General features: G+C 44.5%; 1 protein-coding gene across 1 annotated transcript in view; it reads right to left on the bottom strand.

Annotated features, from left to right (window-relative positions):
* Positions 1 to 5007: 5007 nt before the first annotated feature.
* LOC146200177 (arylsulfatase B-like) overlaps positions 5008 to 22302 on the bottom strand; it is a 47123-nt gene continuing 29828 nt past the window's right edge. Inside the window, exons 7-10 of the mRNA XM_084595415.1 lie at positions 19808 to 20107; positions 18705 to 18979; positions 14944 to 15126; positions 5008 to 6293 (exon numbers count right to left, since the gene is read on the bottom strand). Of these exons, the coding sequence (XP_084451541.1) occupies positions 6153 to 6293; positions 14944 to 15126; positions 18705 to 18979; positions 19808 to 20107 (899 nt within the window). The 3' untranslated portion in view covers positions 5008 to 6152. The remainder of the gene's footprint in view (positions 6294 to 14943; positions 15127 to 18704; positions 18980 to 19807; positions 20108 to 22302) is intronic.

The raw sequence follows: 22302 nt of genomic DNA, 5'->3' as shown, positions 1-22302 counted from the left end.
TCGAGCAAGACATGTATGTACAATTACAACATTTTACTTTTTCACACATATTCCTTCACAAAACGCTCCATTAACAGTTATTGACTCTCATGAAGCAAGCTTTGTGTTCGGAGAAATGAAGAGAGCAATTAAGTTATCGGCAGGTTGCTGGAGGCAGCGCGTGGGCCCACAGGAACGTTGCGCGGCGATAAGATAACAGCGACTGACTGGTGTCACTGACGCCGTGGCTCTGCGTTTCGGCTTGGAATGTACGCACTGTGATCCGCGGATAGCGAGCCGGCGCTTCGGCAACTGAAGAACACCCTCGCTGCCACGCAGGAAAAGGAGGGGGGGGGGGGTGAGCTGGGGAGCTGAGAGGGGTGCAGAGCTGGTTATGATGCCGACGGCGATGATGACGCGAAACGCAGGAACGGGCGCAAAAGAGCTGCACTCTAAGATAACTAAATGCCACCATTTGGCTCCAAACCCACAACTTCCGCTGCTTTCCTTGGTGCCAGTGGCTGCCGGCTCCCTTGTTATGCATTTTATAACGAAGCCGTTCAACCTCGCCAACTTTTCTTTTTCAGGTACCCCTAGAGTTTCATAACAGCGCCGCTACCATAACTACCAAGGACATTGCAGTAGGCATACGAAAAAGAGCATAGTCAACGCTTACACTGTCTAAGAGAATGTTTTCTGCCAATACCTCTGCACCTCTTAACCGACTACTTTATATTGTAATGCTGTTCACCAAGCCAGTAGTCATGATACTCTCTTCCTTGTAAGGTATGCAACTAAGCTGAAGTCAGTGCGCTGGCAGGGACAAACGTGGTTAACAATGCCTGGCCACAGGCAGGACTCGAGAACACTGCAACGCAAGAAGATATAGCGTCACTATCTGAGAGTGAGACAGGTGGTATGGAGTCCCTCTCATGAACAAGCATATCAGTTCACTCGGTTTGACGCCAAGCGCTTCTCCTCGCCGAAACCGTCTCAGGCGAGAGCAGTCGCACGAGTTGCATTTTTCTTTTGATCGCGAGGCCATGACATGACGCGATAAGTGAACATCTCCACACAAAGATATTTCTAGCGCCTCAAATTCGGCCCTCCCATTTAATGAAAAGAGCACCTATATGTTATCAAGGGCACTGCGCCGGTGCCGTTCCATACAGACATCGGAAAGCCAAAAACATCGAGAGGAGCCAGCCGATAGGTCTGCAAATAAATAGAACCCTCTTGTAGCTGTCTTGGTACCAAAGGAGATCTGGAGATGCGTTGCGATGCAGTTTGGGCGAATCTGCCAATGCCTGGCCGTTGTACTGGTTGTACCCCGCTTTGCTCCTGACAGTACACTTTCTTGCAATCAAGCGATACGATTGTGGAGTAAACATGTGCCTTTTTCGATGAAAGGATGATATGTGTCCTTCCGCGTACTTTTTTATTTGAAATTTTCAATAAAATCAATAAATCAGACAATTCGGCACTCCATAAAAATGGGCGCCTTTAATGGGTTGAGTCATTCTGACTTTGACCCTTTTCGTGTGCTGCTTCTATCTCAGAACATTTTTCGTACACGTTATTGAGAAAGAACTTTAGATCCTACAAGAATAGATTCCGGTGGCTGGCTTTTTAGGACCATTTGTTTCGTTTTTTATTACATCTCGCAAATACAGCTTTTACGAACAGAGCCACATTGTTGGTTTCTTCTTCTCCATATATCAATGTCAAGTATACTTTCCCTAGCCATTTTCCCCTCACTTAAAGAAACCTCTTTGCCCTGCAACAGTAATGTATTGCTTAAAAATATTTGATGCAAGGGGCGTTTTCGGTACTGACTATCGCGAAATGAGTAACTCCTACATAGGTAGGTATGGCTAAATAATTTTACAGCAGATTGTCGGTATTTTAGTTAAAGGACTGCATCTCCTAAATGCATAAGTCCTTCTACATCTGCTAAATGCATAGGAATGTGTTTCTATATTAAACACATTCCATTTCATCCAAGTCTTTTGCTAGGAGAGAGTGCCATTGTCGAAATTTCTATTTTTTTATTTTTTTTAAAAGAAGTAAAGCTAATAAACAAACTCTTAGTTATTTTAACAAGAACTGCTTTACCTTGAGTTTGGCGTGTTTGGCAACCTCCTAGCAGCAGCTTGAAACACTGGCAGCGTAGGAAATTAAACTTTCTCCTGAGAAGCGCTAGTTACAGGCAGCTCTTAGCGGAGCTGTTCGCTTTGTCCAAGCATGGGTGGGATCCGCCCGGCCGACACGGTTTTAAAGCGAAAGCTTTACTGTCCTCGTCGAGCTAAGGTCATCGGAACAGGGAATTTGACCAGGTTCTCCTCCTCTTCCTCCTCCTCCCAGTCGAACAAAACTACAGAACTGTGTCAAAAATACAACAAAATATCCTGTAGTTCAGTCGTAACCATCAAATTTTTCTGTAGTTCTGTAGTTTTTCTGTAGTATATTTCTGCTGTCTGTTGTTCTGTAGCACTTTTCTGTTGTTACAGAAATTTCTGATGTTACTACAGAAAGTTTTGTTGTCACATTTTCCCTTCAAAAACCGTACAGAAATTCTGTCGTAACATCAGAAAATTTTCTGTAGTTTTTTCCGACTCTAAAAAAAGAAATCTTTCTTTTCCTACAGTGATAAATGGCCCATACACAAAAGGGGGATTGGCCAGGATTCGGTGTGAACTGTCAAATGTACAGCTAATGCGCTCCTTCTGTTGATTCGCTACTTTTACTACTTCTATTTCACGCGCCTGCTGCTGTTTCTTCATCATACACCTTGCAAATTTTATTTATACCGGTACCTATCTCTACAAACTAAATCGCCTGACACAATGCCACACAGCCTTCCACTCCCCTGCTGTCCCGAAATCGGCGCACATTTTCATCAAGCCAGCACTGCGCGAGGCCGGCGCGCCGTCGCGTGGAAAGCTCGAGAAAAACCTCCTACCCCGCGCGAGAGAGCGCGTAGCTTTGTACGCGTCGCCGTCGCCCTATTTCTCATCACCCGGCGATGACGCGGACTCATCAGCCTGGAATACGCCATAAAAATACAGAATCTTCAATGGGACCTAGCCAATGACGACGCGCGGCTCGACGGGAGGAGGAGAGAGCGCTATAACCAGCGAAGCTAAGTGTGTGTGCGCGCTAGCTTTGACGCGTGCTAACAGACAGATGCGGCGCGCCCTATTTGAAGAGACCGCGCCGCTTGTTGAGCCAATCAGTCAGTCAGTTAGTCAGTGTTTGTGACGTGTTCGCCTGTGCATCGGCTGGACTCCCGGGGATCACCCGCTGCTGGCAAGCCCACGGACCTGCAAGGGAGCGGCGCTCGTCTCGTATGGCGGCCACATCGTGACTCTTGAGGCGTCGGACTGCAACAGTGCCCGGTGAACAATTTGGTGTTTGTTTGTGTAACTCTCTCGTGTTTGATCTGTTGTAAAGCCTGTGTTATTGAATCATTCTGTAGTTGCATGCTTAGCGTTTGTATTCTGCGAACCTCTCGTCTGTGTATTTCAAGTGATCTTGTGTATTCCTTTGTATCGTCTCTTGCTGTACATAAATTGTGTTTTGTTTGTTACTTCTGACTCCAATCCTTACTCTGGTTTGACCGGCGACAGCTGGGCACCAAGCGGCCACCCCCTCCGTCACTACAAGGTAGTTAAATTTCGGCTGAGCTTGCCACACAGGTCGAGGGCATCTCCTTTGCGACCGGAACAGCTACCCCCACTCACTCTAAGGGTGTCTGGGAGTGTGCGCACCGTTAAGGGCGCATCGTTGATAATAATAACCTTCTAATTATTAACGGGTGACACCTGCCTACACTTTTCCTCCATCGCCACAGCCGACTTACATTAAACACCTGCCTCTTCTTCTTCATACACCTCAAAAATATTATTTATACAGATACATATATCTACAAGTACACATCATCTGACACAGTGCCACGCAGGCTTCACGTCTTCTGCCTACCCGTTATCTCCACCGCCACCGTTGGCTAACTGGCTTTCCTCCTGGGACTTTCCCCTTCAAAATATCCTCTGCTCATTCGTATTGTCTAGACCCTGCTGTGGTGTCTTTAAGGTTCTCAGACTGGCATGGAGTAGTTTTGCGCTGAAACCATAGTTTCACCTGCATTTCCTTGCGTTGGACGACAACAAGCCGTACCTTACCATGCTTACTCATGCTTCGGCTGCCTAAACTAGGTTCTCTATGTGGGTCTGCGACTGCTGAAGCTTGAAAAATTATTTTCTTCCCACATATTTGTGTATAAGAATGTTTTCATGTGCAGAACGTAGTACCCGAACAATGATAGCAGAATAAAGATCGAAATGACGCAGTGCGCTTATTTCTTTCTTTAAATCGAAAGCATTACGTCCTTTTAGCAACGAAATCCGGAGTAGTATGTAGTCGGCATGTGTTAGGATTGTTGCGAAGAATCAGGAATCATTCAAACAATGGTCAGAAGTATGTAAAATCGCACCTAAGGGTAACGAGCTTCTTCGAACCAGAGGAAAGACATTCGCTGCAAAGTACGTAGGATTACTTCTCGTAAGGTAGGTATTACACCCAGGACCTTCAGAGAGAGAAGCGGGCACAATATCTGACGGCCGTGAAAGCGCCTTGCTCCAAACTGACGAAAGGTGCGTCTGATAATAGCAATTGAGTGCAAACTCAGATAGGAAATTATAGATTAGGAATAAATTACAGTAAATTACGCTGAATTTAGTCAATTGGCCAAAGTAGCCTTCATAGCCTGTATGTAGTCTAATTCCCTGTGCAATGTTTAGTTCGCCTAAACAAGCAAAATGATAAAGCGCCAGAAAATCCGTACATTGGCAATTCCTGGAAACGGTCCTTGAAGATCTCGTTATCATGTCATAGAAGAGGTCAAAAAGCAGCTGCTCCTACTTTATACACTCTATCATGGCGTCGCTGCACCCGCTATAATTTGAAACGATTAGCAGCAAGTAATAGAGCATACAGTTAATGTATGTACTAACTGTCTGTCCAGTCCAGTCTCAATACGCACTTTATTGGAGGTAGCTCAACAAATCGACAAGGTTGGGTAAATAAGGTAACAGGCTTATAAAGAAACATAAGGGAAGAAATGACTGTACTATGTCACATGTGCACACACTTCGTAAAAAGAAAAACGTTTGCTAAGAAAAGCTAACGAACAGAACCAATAGTGAGAGCGATATGTATGTGCGTGTACGTGTGTGCGTGTATGTGTGTGTGTGCGTAATGCTACGCTCTCACTATTGGTTAATTACACAAATTAAAGACCGAGCAGTTAAGCTGTGAGGTCACCACAACAAATCACAAATTTCTCTACACAACTGAAGACTCTATTTTTATGCCCTCTTTTTTCCACTTACAGCAGATATGTGCACCGATTGACTGGTAAAGCATTCGATTAATCCATTGCCCACGCATACATCCAAAATGTTTATAGCAGCGATGGTCGTAGCGCAACAGTATTGCCTATCAGTTCAGTTCAGTAGTTCAGTCGTGTCCGACTCTTCGTGACCCTATGGACCATGTCACGCCACGCTTTCCGGTCTCTCACTATCTTCCTATACTATTGCCTATACTATGCATTTATAATATCCAGCGAAACGACAGAACTCATGTCGCAAAAGATTCTTATTAAGTCAGCACATTTTGAAGCACTAGCGTCGCTCATTTTCAACACTTTTCGCGCTGAGATTTCTTTTCTGTATAAAGCAAAGTCTATGAATCGCACCAATATTACCGCTGTCCTGAGAATGAGCTTCTCCAGAAATTGTTTGTGAGATGGTTAGGAAAACTCGCTGAATTTACGTCCAAGCATTTGCTTGCTTCTGCAGCCCGGTTACTCCTGATTGAGTGCGTGTTTAGTGTTGGTATGCTTCTAAAGAAGTACATGTCCAGTCTTAAAACCAGCACTATTTAAAAGCGCAACTATCATATCTCCAGCAATTTGAAAGTAAAGCCTTGAAGGTACAGTCAGTAGATGATTCCATAGAAGAGGACGCTTCGGTCCACATAACTACGCGGGAAGTTTGAAGAAACGCAGAATTAGGTACATAAGCTATTGCAAAACGTCAGTTCAATATGCCAGCTTCGGGATGGCGTATTTCTGCAGTCCAATTTGAGAGTCCTGATAGGATGCGCAAAGCTCAAATGGGAATAGCATCTTTCCAGGTGACCCATGTGGCTCCATGACGCGCTGGAAAGGATTCCGGGTCTTGCCCAAGGTTCTCAGCCTTGGCAGCTCCCTTTTTATAGGCCTCTAGACGGTCTAACAGCCGCTGAACAACCTGTACAAAAACGAAGCACATATTTAAAACACTCAGTCTAACATTCCCTATTCAAATTCATTCCTTACCGTTTAGAGAACGTTCGTGTGTTAGAGATGTATAAAGTTTCAATTTTATTTCATTCACTTAGCTAGAATATATTGATGACTAGGCAGAGTTGCAATCCATGTTTACAAAAATTGCAGTAAGGTTTCTTGCCCTTTATAACGTTTTGCGTCTATTGGTGACGCTGAGCATTGACATTAGTGTCAATATGTTTTATTGTATTGGACCGCAAACATTAAATCAGTGAGCAAGCACGCACAACGAGAAATCTTGAGCAAAAAAAAAACAAATGCATAAATATGTAAGCTTTAGGTTGTCGAACTCAGTAAAATACATGGGTCATTCAGCTGGCTATAACTGGGCTAATGTCATTGTCGCACGCGCCGAGTAGAGTATATACACAACGTACTAGTAAGAAAAGATTGAAAGATTAGGCACGCGCCAAATGAATACTATGCGTCGAAGTGATGATGCCAGCTACAGCAGCAACCGGCACGCAGTACGTCCGCACAAGTGAAATACAGTCCTCAGAAGCGTACGCAAAGGGAAGTTTACTCGTAGGAGATGAGCCAATAAGCATGGCAGTAACGCTACCAGGTCGCTTTTAAAGATTAGCTCCTTTTTTGTTCGCAGTGAAGCGAAATCGACAAAGTTTTATATAAAAGACATGGAACGAGCGAAACCTTTTGTCAACTAATGAAGACACAATATTCTTAAGATACGACCAGAAAGTGACTCCTATATAAAGTTACACCTTATAATTTATTTCTAACTCTCGCAAAACCTTTTTAGAGGCCTTAGTTCCTCTGCCTACTCGTCACTGTAATGTACCTACTGCATCATTAGTGGAAGCATTTATAGCCTCCCCGGAGAGTGCCCTTGTTCGCTATCCCGCGTGCTTGAAATTTCGGCTCTCGTTCTTTGCGCTTGGCTGGCTTTGCGCATGAAATGTCATTAAATATACAATACTAAAGCTAGCATTCTCCAAAAATTCGTTACCCAAGGTACATTGTGGGCTTTACGAAGAGACATCTCATGGGTACCTTTCAGGTAGACATGAGTAATGCAAAACTATCGGTAAAACAACTTCAGGTAGCATCGATAGCTTCTTGAAACAGTCGGTAGTGCAGGAAACTAGCGATAGTTGTACTGTCAATAAACTGTAGACCGTACTATGAATTTCACTATGGATATAGTGATACCGATAGTGTTACTATCAATAGTATACTCTATGGTATTACTAGCGATGGTGCGCTGAATAATTGTGAAGTTCTTAGACAGCGATATTGCCTAAACCTTTGTGATCGCAGTGTTCGTTAGTTAATTACCAATTTTGCGCGGAAGAAATAAATTATTTTTCAGCAATGAGATTCTTTATTGAGACCGCGGTTAGTCTCATACGACTCAGGAATTTGTACACATAAAGTAGCATGAAATAGACAGGTCTCTCCCGCACTTCCTATTTATCGAAGGACACAATGTCTGTACTTTGCACTGAGGCTAAGAAGATATGAAAAGAAAATTAAGCTATCACGCACTACTGCTGTATCGTATCAAAATTTTCCAGAAATATGTTGTTACGGTGAAATAAGAAAGACGATGTTTATTGGCAATGTTGTGGCAGCGGGACAAGGTGAAACATATTAGCCCCGAAAACACCAACGCCTCTTCCTCCTTTTCTGCCACACAATCTTTCATCGTCGTCAGTACCGTGACATTTCCCACCCTACTCAGCCGAGGCTCTCGGGGCATGTTCATGAGACTTGAGAGGCTGACACGGCTTCAAGCGGGCAACGTAGCATAGTTCGGTTTTGGCAGACCGACGACCCGACGTGGTCAGGTGGGCTATTCCATAAATTAAATCACACACGCGTTTGACAATCACATATCGACCGTCTCAGCAAGTCAAGAGGTTTTGATGTAGCCCGCGATGCCGAATTGTCCGCCACAGACAGACTAAATACCCTGTAAAGTACGTGAAACGCCGCTGACTGGCATTGTATCGTACTTTGGAACGTTTTTATGAAGCACCAGACCGTATCTGGCTATTCTTCAAGCTTCTTCGGCAAGGCAGAGGGTCTCAGCCAAGCAGGGATCTTCATGGCTTGAGAAGGGCAGGGTAGTGTGCAGGGAGTAACGTGGTGGTCTGGCATACAACAGAGAGAATGGTCTATAGCTGTACTCAGTCGTCTCATGTGTGGCGGTATTAAACGCATATGTGATGAACGGTAGTACGGTGTCCCAGTTCTTATGCCCTGCATGAACATACATGGCTAGCATGTTTATAACCGTTCTGTTGACGCGCTCTTCAAGCCATTTGGCTGGGGATAGTATGGCACTGAGTGTCGGAAAGTTACGGCACCATCAGCGGTGCCGTAACTTCCGACTGTGCACCATCAGCGGTGCACCTTCAGCAACACCAGCGGTGAAAAGTCGGCCCCGATCAGTGATGACGATTCGTGGCGGTCCGTGTCGCAAGATGGCTGAGTTCAGCAGGAAAAGCGACACTTGATGCGCCGTAGCAGATGGAATAGCAGCGATTTAACAGTAACGTGCAACGTAGTCCGCGCAGTACTATCCAGCGATTTCCGTTCATGGGCTTTGGAAAGGGACCTACGGGGTCAATGCCTACTTGATCAAACGGAGCGGTCGGGGTCTTCAGAGGGTGCAGCAAGCCAGAAGTAGGTGTGGTGGGACGTTTGTGGCATTGACACTGCTTGCAACTGGCAACGTATTGTTCAATCATCGAGCGCATTCTGCGCCAGTAAAAGCTTTCCTGAGCACGATGGCGTGTTCAAACCGATCCCAAATGCCCAGAGGTCGGCTCATTATGCATGAAACGCAATACGTCAGCGAAAATCGTCTTAGGAACTAAGAGTAGATATCGCTGGCCGACAGGAGAATAATGTTCTCCATAGGAGGCCATAACGCACACAAAAAACGGCTTGAGGCTCCGCTGGCTTGGGCGGCGGCAAAGAGAGGCTGGAGACCGCTATCGCATTGTATTTCCGTTTTGAAAACATTCGTATCGGGAACCCCGGCTCGAGGATCAATATATAATTGTCGAACTCGTCGCTGTCAGATCTGGTCGTGGTCATTGGCATCCTATAAAGACAATCTGCGTCTGCATGACGCCTCCCGCTTTTGTACATCGCGTCATGCCGTTGGACAAGGACTGAATCGAGACAGATTGCACTAGCGTCCGTGTGAACTGCCACTGCAGCAGCATCAATGTGACGTAGGACTGATGTCGATATTAGAAGAAACTTCAGTTGACGGAATGACGCGTCGCAGTCTGGTGTCCAGTCATAAGGAGAGTGTTTTTTTTTAAGAAGTCACGTCAATGTGTAAGCACCGTCATCAAAGCGATGTAGAAAGCATCTAAAATACGAACACAGCCCTAGAAAACTGCGCAACGCCTTCACTGTCTGTCTTCCTCTTCTTCCTTCTCTTCTTCCACACAATCATTCATCATCGTCAGTGTGACAATATATATATTTTGTTTTCTTACTTTATCTGGGTACAATTAACATGCATCAGCTCGCTCCCGCCCGCAGCCAGAGAAGCCTTACTCGAAACTGCATTCTGCACATCGATTACATCTCTTGAGGAATCTCGTGAGGTTGAAACGCCCCGTCACAAGCTTAAATGCCTGCAAATTAAGTTAAACCGGCTCCGAAGACTTTGGTACTTGTTAGACTATCGTAATTAATAACATGTCCACACCGACCTTGAACCTTCTCTACAAGCTTACCTGGTACAAGCGGTCATTTCTGCTGTTGTTTTTTTCATGGCTGCTTTTTTTTTTCACTTCTTGCCTTACTTATTTTTCTCTTACCCTCCCCCTCCCCCTCGCCAGCTTTACTTCATCTGAAGCAAACTGTTATTAAACCTCCACTTGTGATGACCGTGCTGTCCAGACGAAGACAAGTCCAGTTGCACAGGACCTAGGGCACTGTACCAGTTGTAGAAAGGTTGCCCACCTTGGGAACAGAGGCGCCCCCTTAACCCTTGGTATGCCATTTTTGCACATTCTAGTGTTACAGCAGTATACCCCAAAATGTCGCCGCGGGATTTTCCATGCTTTTGCCATACGAACACCCCTCGGAATCAAAGTTAGGGGGGGGGGGGTCTCTTCTACCATCCTCTTCCTGCAGTTGGTATAAAAGCAACAACCGTCCGTACCCAAGGCAGACTCGACACATCGGAATACCCATCGTCTCCCATCCCTCCGCATGCTCTTTCCTCTTATTCCCAAAACCTTTGAAGGCGACTTAACTCTCATTCCCTGATTTCGCAATGCGGTCCGCGCAAAACGTTGAGAACGAGCAACAAGATCTAACTCTGTAATAAATTGCCAAACAAAGCACCAAAGGAAGATGCATCCAATGAGAGCTTCGTAACTAATGATCGTGCAATGCCTTAGCCAGCTTTATATATTGTTTGCACACCAATGCCACCAACACCACCCACGCCTCAGTGCCCGCATTTCTGAGGGCTCATTCACCATGATCCGACACCCTGTGGAGATCTGTAGAAATGAAACTGCAACGGTGGTCTGAAATCCGTAAGGCACGCCCATGTTACTCTGAGGGAGTTTCACAGTACGGAACACTTGAGAGGGTGCAAGCAAACGGTGGATGCGTTAAATATTAAGTTTTCTAAATTAGATGGAGTCGAATTAAAAATTCATTCTGTAACAGAGCCCAGGACCTCCAGTTTGCGAGACGGGCACGCTGCTTAGGCGGTACTATATAGATCATTCGAGTTGAATAAGGATGTAACTATACACTGTGATCTTGGACCTGGTCAGTGCTCTTAGATAAACGTAATTATGCCTTAAAGGTCCATTCATAGCATGCAAACAAGTACTTAGACTAACTCGCGTAAACCAACACGCTAAGATTAAAGCACAAGAGAAGCTACGATCCCTTAAATCCTTGAAGATCAGCAGAGCTCTCCGCGCGGACACCCATTGACTTTATAAATAAAACAAAAAATTTAAACCCCTTTGCGCGTTTCATTCAGAAAGGAGTTACGGTAAACCTATCGCGTTTTTCTCTTAACGGCATAAGTTTAGCGTTCGAAAACTTTTGTTCCACTGCGAAAACCATAAAACATATCCATAAAAGTGTGACTGTATTAGTCGCACCGCAATTAATTATTTCAGCAGAAGAAAACTTGCGTACGCGAACCGGCACACAGCCCCTAAAGCTATATCCCACCTTCTAGCTAGCCGACTCACGGCACTCCAGCTGCAATGTCTCCGCGCCTGCGAGATGCCTCTTCGGAGAGACTAGCAGGAGTTCCGCCTGCCGGCTGTGCACTAGATTGCCTCGATGGAAGCAAAGGCGAAGGTATCATTTTACCCTACTGTGCGCTAAAAAAAAAAAATCTGATTGATTTATAGGAAGGGAAAGGCGCGGTACCTGTCTCACTTGTTTGCTGTGGACACCTGAACCAGGCAGTAAGGGAAGAGAGGAAGGTGGGAGTGAAGGTGGAAAGAGAAAGAGGAGCCGTAGTGGCGGGCTACATTACGACCACCTGGGGATCTTTAACGTGCGCTGACATCGCACAGCACACGGACGCCTCTTCGTTTCGCCTCATCGAAACGCAGCCGCCGAGGTCGGATTCGAACCCGGGTATTCCGGCACAGTGGTAGGGCGTCTTACCACTGCACCACCCCGGCGGGGCCTACTGTGCGCTAAGGTACCTCGATGCGCACTAGTGCGTAGAGTATTTCCATGCGCTCTCCCTCTACACGCGCATGCGGCGGGAGGCGTATTTGGGTTTGCTTGGTACGGTGGCTCCGCAAGGGACGAAACGATCGAAGAGACGAAGAAAGCGGGCTGTTCCGACTAGCATCTACCGCCCCCAGGAGCCGAGCAGCCTAGCGATTAGCGGCGCATGCTTTTTCAATGGGCGTCATGCTGGACGCGGCACTAGCTTGAGAAAGCCTATACTACTACCACTACTACTACTACTACTACTACTACTACTACTACTACTACTACTACTACTACTACTACTACTATTGCTACTACTATTATTATTATTATTAATAGTAGTAGTAGTAGTAGTAGTAGTATAGAGGAAGACTCGTTTCACGAAGTTGGCACTGAATTGTCTATATGTAACGGGCGAATTAACTGGCTAAATATTATCTTCACAGTTTTAGTAATTGATTCGCAGGAAGGGAAAGGGGCAGCATCTGTCACACTTGTGTCTGTGGACACCTGAACCGCGCCGTAAGGGAAGGGATGAAGGTGGGAGTTAACGTGGAAAGAAAGAGGAGCCGTAGTGGAGGGCTACGGAGTAGTTCATGTGTCCACAGACACAAGTGTGACAGATACTGCGCCTTTCCCTTCCTGTGAACTAATTATTATTATTATTATTATTATTATTATTATTATTATTATTATTATTATTATTATTATTATTATTATTATTATTATTATTATTATTATTATTATTATTATTAATTAATTCATTAAAACTGTGAAGATAATATTTGGCCAGTTAATTCGGCCGTTACCCACAGACAATTCAGTGCCAACTTCGTGAAACAAGTCTTCCTCTATACTACTACTACTACTACTACTACTACTACTACTACTACTACTACTACTAATAATAATAATAATAATAATAATATTAATAATAATTATTAGCAGAGAAATATTACTTTGTGTATTATTATTATTATTATTCAGTAGTAAAAGTAGTAGTAGTAGTAGTAGTAGTAATAGTATTATAGGCTCTCTCAAGCTAGTGCCGCGTCTAACATGACGCCCATTGAAAAAGCATGCGCCGCTAATCGCTAGGCTGCTCGGCTCCTGGGGGCGGTAGATGCTAGTCGGAACAGCCCGCTTTCTTCGTCTCTTCTGTCGTTTTGTCCCTTGCGGAGCCACCGTACCGAGCAAACCCAAATACGCCGGCGGGAGGGGGGGGGCGCATTGAGGCCCCCTATGCGCGCGCCCCCTGTGCCCCTGCGCCCCTTCGTGGAGGGTGAAGACATCCTTTAAAAGGTGACTGCCTTCGCGAGGGCGCGCGCCATATTTGAGCTCTCTCTGTGTTTCGTCTATACGGCAGTTGCGCGTGCGGCGTCTTGTTCTTGCATGCCTGCGTTTGCGAATGCACGCATCATTTTTGAAATGGCTCCAGCATATTTGCATTTCCTAGAGATCCGAAGAGAAGGCTCTTGAGGACTATAAATATAAATGTGAAACGAGCCAAGTGGCAGCCAACCAACAGTTCATGCCTCTGCAGTGTGAGTGCAATAATGCTTGTTTCGTTTCCTAGCTTTTTTCACCACGGTTACATGTACAGTTTTAAATTAATGCCTAACATGTGTCCCAAAGCAAAGTTAGATATTTTGGTGGCATTTGCGTTTCAGCTATCGTTTATACCAGCATTTATTGAGGAATCACGTACTGTAGTTAAAATGCTTAGGCACATAGACTTCAGGACACACAGCTGCGGACATCAATCGTATATTTAGTGTGAAGACACTACATTTTAAGGAATAAGGCACTGTGATCTGAGCAGAACACATGAAATACAAGCGTGCGTTGAAGTGGCGCAGAAACCTTTATGCACTCTACCACTCGTTCTCTGTGCCTAATTCTGCAAATTCCTCTGTTATGTAATACAATGGATGTAAAAACGAACCCATCTGAATATAATTTTGAATGACGCAGAATAGTAAAGGTCGGCTTAAAATAAAGGAGCAAGATTACAACCCACAAAAAAAAAAAAAAATATGTTACTCAGCTACATAAGTATGGAGTAGAATGAGTGGGATGAAGAAAAGGTCATTAGAATGGGCCAAAAAAAAGTTAGTGGTAAATGCCTTCATGCGGTACTCTTTTGTAGCTAAGCGCAGCCAGAAGGTATGTACTTTCGCACTTCCACTGAATAAATTAACCCTTAAAGATGTATATTGCCTATCTGCGTTCTCACCGGTTTCGTATGCACGGGTGGATGGACACCCACTCAATAAGTAAGGAACGTGATAAATCTAGCTTACCAAGATACTTTGTTGGGCGAGTTGGTACTTATTCATTATTGATATAAACAGCGCGAACACGAAAACAAGGGACAAGAAACAAGAAAGCCACAGTACATGCGCTTGTACTGAGGCTTTCTTCTTTCTTGTCCCTTGTTTTCGTGTTCGCGCTGTTTATATCAATAGTGATAAATCTAGGACAGGAAATCTGGAGGAAGAACTCTGATGGGGTAGTTGGTTGATTTGAAGCCAACGAGTACAGCTGCGTGAAAGTCAGAACTGAAGGAACACAGGCACAAACAAGAAAATCTGGTCTAGTCAGATTTGAGGTCGTGTAGATGCACCCATTTCGTTCTTAATCGTGTATAGGCAAACTGGTTGTGATGGTAACTAAATGTTATGAAAGGTACACGAGATCTTTTTTCATAATTTGCATATGCGACAAGCACCTTTAAAAAACCAAATTAGAGCTTTCCGCGAGCCGATACCTTACACGAAGCTTATTCTTAATTGCATTTACTTGTCAAATGCATAATGCAATAAATGTCATTTTCAGTGTATGAGTGCTTTCAGAAAATGCACGGCATTTCTGCTCACCTGCGGATTCTCGCTGGCTATGTCATGTTGCTCGCAAGGGTCCGCGATGATATCATAGAGACAGGGAACCTTCGTAGGATCGCAGTTCACTTTGCTCAACCCTTTTTCGTCGCAATCGACAGGGACTGCGTAGAGGCCTTCCGCTTGACCACAACTGGGGCTCGCACCAAGGCCGGTGAGCACCTTTGTAGCACACAAGGAATAAAGCATGAATTTCTTCAAATCGATTACTACGATGAATATTTCACACTGACCGCTTTTCTAGAAGCGAACATGCAAACCCACAAATACTCCATTCGCAGTGAACTATGAAATGCGGGCAAAAGATACGATGGCGCTGAGCCCCTCGCTGCCGCAACGCTGAGCCCAGTATGGAACTTACATGCACCCATTACGTTGCCTACCATTAATATGCATGTGTTTTAATGAGTATAAAAGAAAACTTCTGATCATCTTAAGTACTAATATAAGCTACTACTGTTGCCAGGCATCCTGAATAAATCATTTACACGTCGATATGAAATTAAACCTTGGTACTAGATACAAAGGTCAACGACGATGCCAAGTCCCAAAACCTCACCGTAAGTTTCATTTTGGCTTTCATCCTCGTTCTCGTATAAATTCGCACGTTTTCGGGATTTCATCGCGATCGTGCTTGGGCAATAGGACTCTGATTGCCACTCTTAAAACTATATTGATAAAAGAAATACGTCGCTTACGCATGCAGCCATCAGTAGAGCGTTCTACACTCCGCTTCAACTTTTCTTGGCACCGCTGGGAAGGCTACGGGGCCGAAATGCATTGTCTCCTTTCGCAGGTGAATATAGTTTGCAGGTTAAGTGTTTAGCCTTAAAGAAGATGGAAATCATAAAGCTTGTGATTTTGAGCGCATTTCTAACATAACTACGATTCATTAGCGTTGGGAGATTACTGCGATGCATTTTTTTCCCGGGTTTTCTGGGTTCTCTTGAGTTCCGACGCGGGTCTTCAAGCAACCCAGCGTGCTGAAAAAGGATGGCGTCTGCTGTTCGCGCCGCGTCGGGTTCTTTCGAAACTATACCTCTTCTTTCGTCAAAGAAGATGCAAGTGAGACTGAATAACCGATGGTTGTCCAAGCAGGCAAAACGTATGGTGTGCAACGTGTACACTGGCGTAAGAAGCAGTCAGCCTTAGCCTTCTATATCATCCGTGCGCCGCTAAGTAATCAAGCTCACCGGTGTTAGTGAGCGTGCCGTCTCCCGTATTAAAGCGGATGCCCTCTCTGGCACTCTTATATCTCCAAAGCAAAGAACGCTGAGTCGCCACCTGGGCTTGTTTAAAAAAAAAAAAAACGGGAAGACGCGGCTTGAAAGGTACTACACCTTCACTCTCGTTGCATTGAGGCGCAAAGTGCATCAGTATTATATGCGCAACGAAGTGCCGACTGCTGCAAAACTGCGGGAAGACGTAGTAAATGACCCCTATATGGATATGCCGAATATGAGTGCCCGTACGTTGCAGAGGATACTAAATATATTTTTGGACATGTAACTCCATGCATTATGTGAGAAGGCGAGAATAAAACATGTATTGTTGTGTAATTGCAGGGCCGTAAGACAATTACAATGAAAAAGCGCAGTGCAGTGTCGGAAGCGTTTCGGATGAACCTGGATGGGCATGCGTGTAATAAACTAAGTGATACGCGGTCATACGTAAGTTGAGTGTCTTGCGCTGCCGGCTTCGTCGTGCCATGTGATCGCGATGAAAACCGTCCAGGTGCATTGTCTCACGTACCCTGCAATCACTTATAGCGACGCTTCGGGGCTGCATGTCTTGAGTCTACTTTTTTTTAAAGTTCCGTCCATTCTAAAGCGAAGATTGCGTCAAAACCACATTGGGCTCGTTGTTTATTATTATTATTATTATTATTATTATTATTATTATTATTATTATTATTATTATTATTATTATTATTATTATTATTATTATTATTATTATTATTATTATTATTATTATTATTATTATTTAACTTTCAACTAACAATGGGGGCAGAAAGCCGCGTGCCACATGAATTCACTTCCTTTTCCAAGACCATTTACTGTCTTGATTAAAGAGAAAGTTTGGACAGGCACCGCAGTGGCATCAAGGGAAGATGCCTTTCGCCGAGGCCTAACAACTGGACTTCGTGCACCAAGCGGCAAAGGCGGCATATTGATCGTGGTGCACGCCGCCAGTGAGAATGGATTCGTCGAAAACGTGTGCCTGAACTTTTGCGGCACATAAGGAACTGCCGATTATCACACCGAAACAGACGGTGCTCGATTCGAAAAGAGGTTCATGGAACAATTAGGGCCGAACATTGATCAATATAGTGTAATAGTGATGGATAACGCTCCGTATCCTAGAGTGCAACTGGAAAAAGTACCAACTTCGCGTATTTGAAAAAGGGATATTGAATCTTGGTTAACAGAAAAAAAAAACATTCTGTTTTCGGGCCGCCAGCTAAAGGCGGAACTGCTGTCGGTTTTAAACCAACGCAAACATCGATATTCTGGGTACCGCATTGATGCACTGGCAAACAGTGCTGGCCACGACGTAGTCCGGCTGCCTCCTTATCGTTGTGAGGTTAACCTGACTGAGCTGGTGGGAAGTCAAGGGAAAGGATACGTCGCTGCCAACAACACTACGTTCACTCCGTCCGCAGTAGAAAAACTCGCGAGCGAAGATGTCTCCCGCGTTTCAAAAGAGAATTGGTCGTGGGGCTGTCCCTATGTTGCTCGCCTTGAAGAAAAAGCATGGGAACGTGATGGAGTAATTGACACGCAGCTGGATGCCATTATAATTTCTCTGGACTCGGAATCTAGCTCATCCAGCGAAAGAAGCGAAATGTGTGGCGTTGAAAATAATAAGTAAATTGCGAAGAAAAGACAGCGGCTGAATTGATCTTTGCTAATACTCCTAGAAACCATATATGTTACCTGTGCTTCTAAGAATTGGAAGGGGAAGAGCAAGGTTGCTGATTAAGGTGAATTTCCTATTATTTCCGCTAAAACTATTTTCACGTTGTGTGGGGACCGTGTTGTAGGGCATCTATATATTTTTGTTAATTTATTCGACTGCAGTGCTGTGTTCACGCAGAAAAACTACCTGATGTAGCTTTCTCTGCTATATTAAAATATGTGATCTGCTCTACTGGTGCAAGCATTTATTGAATGCTTACTTAGGCCCACATATACCAGATAACGTTTCTAGGAGCATTAGCAAATATCATTTCAGGCGCTGTCTCTTCTTCGCAATTTACTTTTTATTTTTAACGGAAACCTAGCAGTATATCGCGCATTACCACGCGTTAGTGGTGGCTTCTAGTGCTAAAAATAGGTACGCTACCTACACAGTACGGCACTTCGTTAGTAAAAAATGTGCGAGGCAAGAGCTATAATGCCTTACTGAAAGTTGCTCCGCACGGTTGATTGCACGTATAAAAGAAAACAGCAATGTCTGTACGTTCTCGTCTGGCTCCTCGTCATTAATGGCGGCTATAAAGTGCGCGTGAACCTATTAAAAAAAGATATCGGACTCCAACAAGTGAGCTGCGGAAAGCGCTTCTCACTGGCCGCGGAAACGAAACTGCAGTGAGAGGCTCCGTGGAGGCCCACCCTCCGAACTACATGGCGGAGGGACACATTTACAGATGTTCCTCCCCCGTAGCATCGCTAGCGGTGCCAAAAAATGTTGTCGCGGTGTATAGTCCGGCAATTTAAGCACACTTGGATGTAACGCACCTGATACGAAGTAGAATTCATGCAACTTTGGTGTGCCTCCTGCGCCTCCTTTATCGCCAACAGCCTCCTGCCTGGTATCTCTATCCACTCTGATAAACCACCCGGAAAGCGACCAAGAACAAGCTTGTATTTATCCATTATGATCCCTGCGTTTCCATCGATGGGGTCGATGTTAAGCAGAACCTCCTTCCTAGGAGCGTCCGCTGTTGGGTTGGCCAGTAGTGACTGCAAATGGCTGACGCCTTCGACTCCCACCAAGTGACTCGGGTTCCCTCCTGGAAGTACGTACGTACGTTCGGGTCACTGCAGGCGGTGATAATGCACAAATCCGGCACGAACTTTTAGTCCAGCAAACAGCTGGAAGTTCCGCTGCCATATAAAGAGGCTAACGTATATGAATAATTTTGAGCGTAGGGGTACCTCTGTAAGCTATATTTTGTTTTTGCATTTATCTAGTGTGACTGTAACTTGGCTGTTATCCTGTAAACATGATTTGGGGTTTTTCAGCTGCAGTTGTACTTAACGAGAAAGCTGGATTGGTAACCATTTAGTATATAAGAGCAACAAACGTTGCGGAATATTCAGTTCATAGATAAGAAGTATATAGAAAAGAAATACCTGTAAATTAAAGTAACATATTTATAAGCCATTAAAGGAGAAAAACGAAGAAAGAAAACTTAATGAGATTTAGCCATAGTTTGACACAATTTAACAAAACAATCAGCAATTGCTGAATATGGGCCGTGGTACGCGTCGTATGCATTCTTTCGTCGAACAATAAACAATCGATTTCTGCTATTTGTATCTAGCAGACAAGCCAGAAGCGTCGAAATTCTCAATCTTCAAATTAGATGTTATGATTCGTTTATTTAGATAAGAAGAAAAGTTTTAAACGCGCTCTACTTTCGGTCGCAAAAGGAATTCTGTATGCCGGTTACTGCAGACTTGAGTCGTATCCAACTACAGAAACAGACCTTTTTTACTGCAATGATTGCTTTCGATTTGAGGCAGTGTAATAATCCAAGGGAACGGTCAATTTTCCAAACTACTTTCATATGTTTGCGTGAGTATACTAAATGTAACGTTGTTTTCAAAGTGCTTACCAGCCATCTCGTAGAGCGTCGGCAACCAGTCCGTGGCGTGGAAGAAACGCTCATATTCGGAACCGGGGCCTCGCCACAGTGGCTTGGCGGTCCACAGGAAACCCGGCACCCTGACTCCGCCTTCCCACAGCGTGGCCTTCTCGCCTCTCAGGGGCCACGAGGATGCCCCGTTCACGCCAAAGAAGGTCGAGGCGGCGCCATTGTCCGCGCTGAATGAGAGCAACGTGTTCTCGAGCATACCTCGCTCTTTCAATGCGGAGAAAATTTCTCCTACGGACTCATCGAGGGCCGACACCATGCCTGCACAGATTATACAGGGTGCTCAGAGCTTACCACTTTGAACAGCTTCAATATAGACTAGATAGCTCCAATACAAACTTCTTAATGAAAATAGTAATTCAGGGAGTGATTTTAGTGAGAAAATTGGCAATCCAGCAATCGTGTCGACCAAAGGGGACGCGAAGCCTCGTGCTACGGTAGTCGGAATATGATACGAGGATGTTAATAGTTAGTAACACAATGCGAGAAGAGCAGATTGGGCTTGCTGACGATTCATTATAGGTTAACAGCGCAAACAACGTGACGGGTACACAGGACAAGAGTACGACACATCGAGCTCTTTGTGTCGTCCTCCTCTCCTTTTGTGCTGCTAACCTATAACCTATAACACAGAATGTGGCCCGGCGGTTACAACAGCTACCGATAGGTTGACGGAACTACTGAAATATTGAGCAGAGCCCACGTTCCTCAGAAGTCTGAGTAGGCCATACATAAATCCGCCATATTTCCAAGCAGCAACTTGGCCCGCCTCTCCTTTAGCGATAGCGTTCTTGCCAGGTGCATGCTCATGGAGCAGTCGAGGTCTTCAGTCGTAGCCTACCTTAACACACTGCCTAGATTGTCAGGTGTCCTCAATTAGCGACACACAAAAGAAAAATAGGCAGTTTTACATATCTGCGATCTTTTGTCGCAGAGTCCCAAGATTTGGAGCTGAGCGGGGTGCAAATTTTGGACAGCAATTTCGAAGTCAAATATATCGAAAAGACGCAGCGCCGTGCGTGCTTTCGCTTTCCACTTCACACTTGCTAGCGAATTCATGCAGTCATTCCTTCATTTTCTCATACCACACTTTTTACACTAAAGGGTCCCTTAAACTTTAGGAAGTGCATTTCGTGCTGCAAAATTTGTGTTAAATATTACAACCGGCCTAAGATCATTGCTTATCTCAAGGAAGAAATATAAAAAACATCGACATCTTGTTCCAATTATTCATTATAGTGGAATGAAATGTGTTCTTAAGATTGTTCCGAAACAGAATTTTCTCGCTATTTTATCACGTGTCAATATAAGAGATTCGTTTTTATTTCCTAGGGGCTTCACGCATTATACGTTCCACGGTTCTTTGTCTCCATCCTGGGGTGGCGACGCCTTCTACAGAAACTCCCCTTAGATTGACTCGCGTAGCGAATTCGTTGCCTTCAATAAACCTCTTGTTTCCTCCGGTTCGACGTTAATAATCAGTAGCTTTTTCGTAGCTACATTAGATATCTTCCTTAAAAAATATTTACACCATACAATTTTTAAAAATAAAAACGATAACTCCAAATGTTTGCTATATCCTGAGGTGTACCTGCATAGGCATCGCCATGCAAAACAGTACAGCGAAATACTGCAGTGCTTGTTTTGCCCGGTAACGCTTTTAAAACAATAATCTGAGCATCCCTCGCTCAACAAGAAACTCTTTCCAGAAGCACAAAAAAGAAAAAAGGATCCAGCCTGTTCAAAAGAACTAACTAGATTTTTCTTTTAAGACCAAGAAGAGCGACTTCTTTATCATTTACACTGTAAAAACTCGCAACTGCCATAAGGAATTACTTCGGAAGATACAAGTTTTTGTAAGACATACTCTAAGAAGGGACTGATGCCCGTTTGGTACGCAGCTTCTCTAGCCACCTAATGCGCATGCATTAAATTGCGCTGGAGAAAACTGAGGGATGTATCTGTACTTCTTGCTACACTATTAACACGCGCCGACCATGTACCGTCCAAGGACAAAATAACCGCTAGATACTTATAATTAGTTTCTGATTTATTATTTATAAAGAGAGGAAATACTGGTATAGCAAATTATTTTAATGTTTTCAGCTAAAGCGTACGTGGACGCATTGGTTAACATTTAGGGATATTGTCACGTAGCCGTTTAGGCCCGTAACCAGAAGGTTGGGTTTTAATGGGGGGTTGACCTAGCAGGCGCAGGAGAGCAGCTCCGGAGCACCGAGAGAAGGCAGCTAACTTCCGCTTCTTCTCATCGAACGTTACGGGGCCACTTCTTCGAGTCCGCGCACGAGACTCTCGATGAGCAGACTCTCGATGTGCAACAGCAGCCTAGCGGCTGCTGTTGCACACGCTACAATATTCTATTGATGTTACAACTACTTTCAATGAACCTGAAATCATTCTTGGGTTATGTAGAATCTATTTCACAAGTCACTCTG

The sequence above is a fragment of the Amblyomma maculatum genome, chromosome 2 (assembly GCF_055883805.1).
Source record: "Amblyomma maculatum isolate TAMU_Amacu chromosome 2, ASM5588380v1, whole genome shotgun sequence".
NCBI classification, from domain to species: Eukaryota; Metazoa; Arthropoda; class Arachnida; order Ixodida; family Ixodidae; genus Amblyomma; species Amblyomma maculatum.
This window is presented reverse-complemented; position numbering and strand designations above follow the sequence as displayed.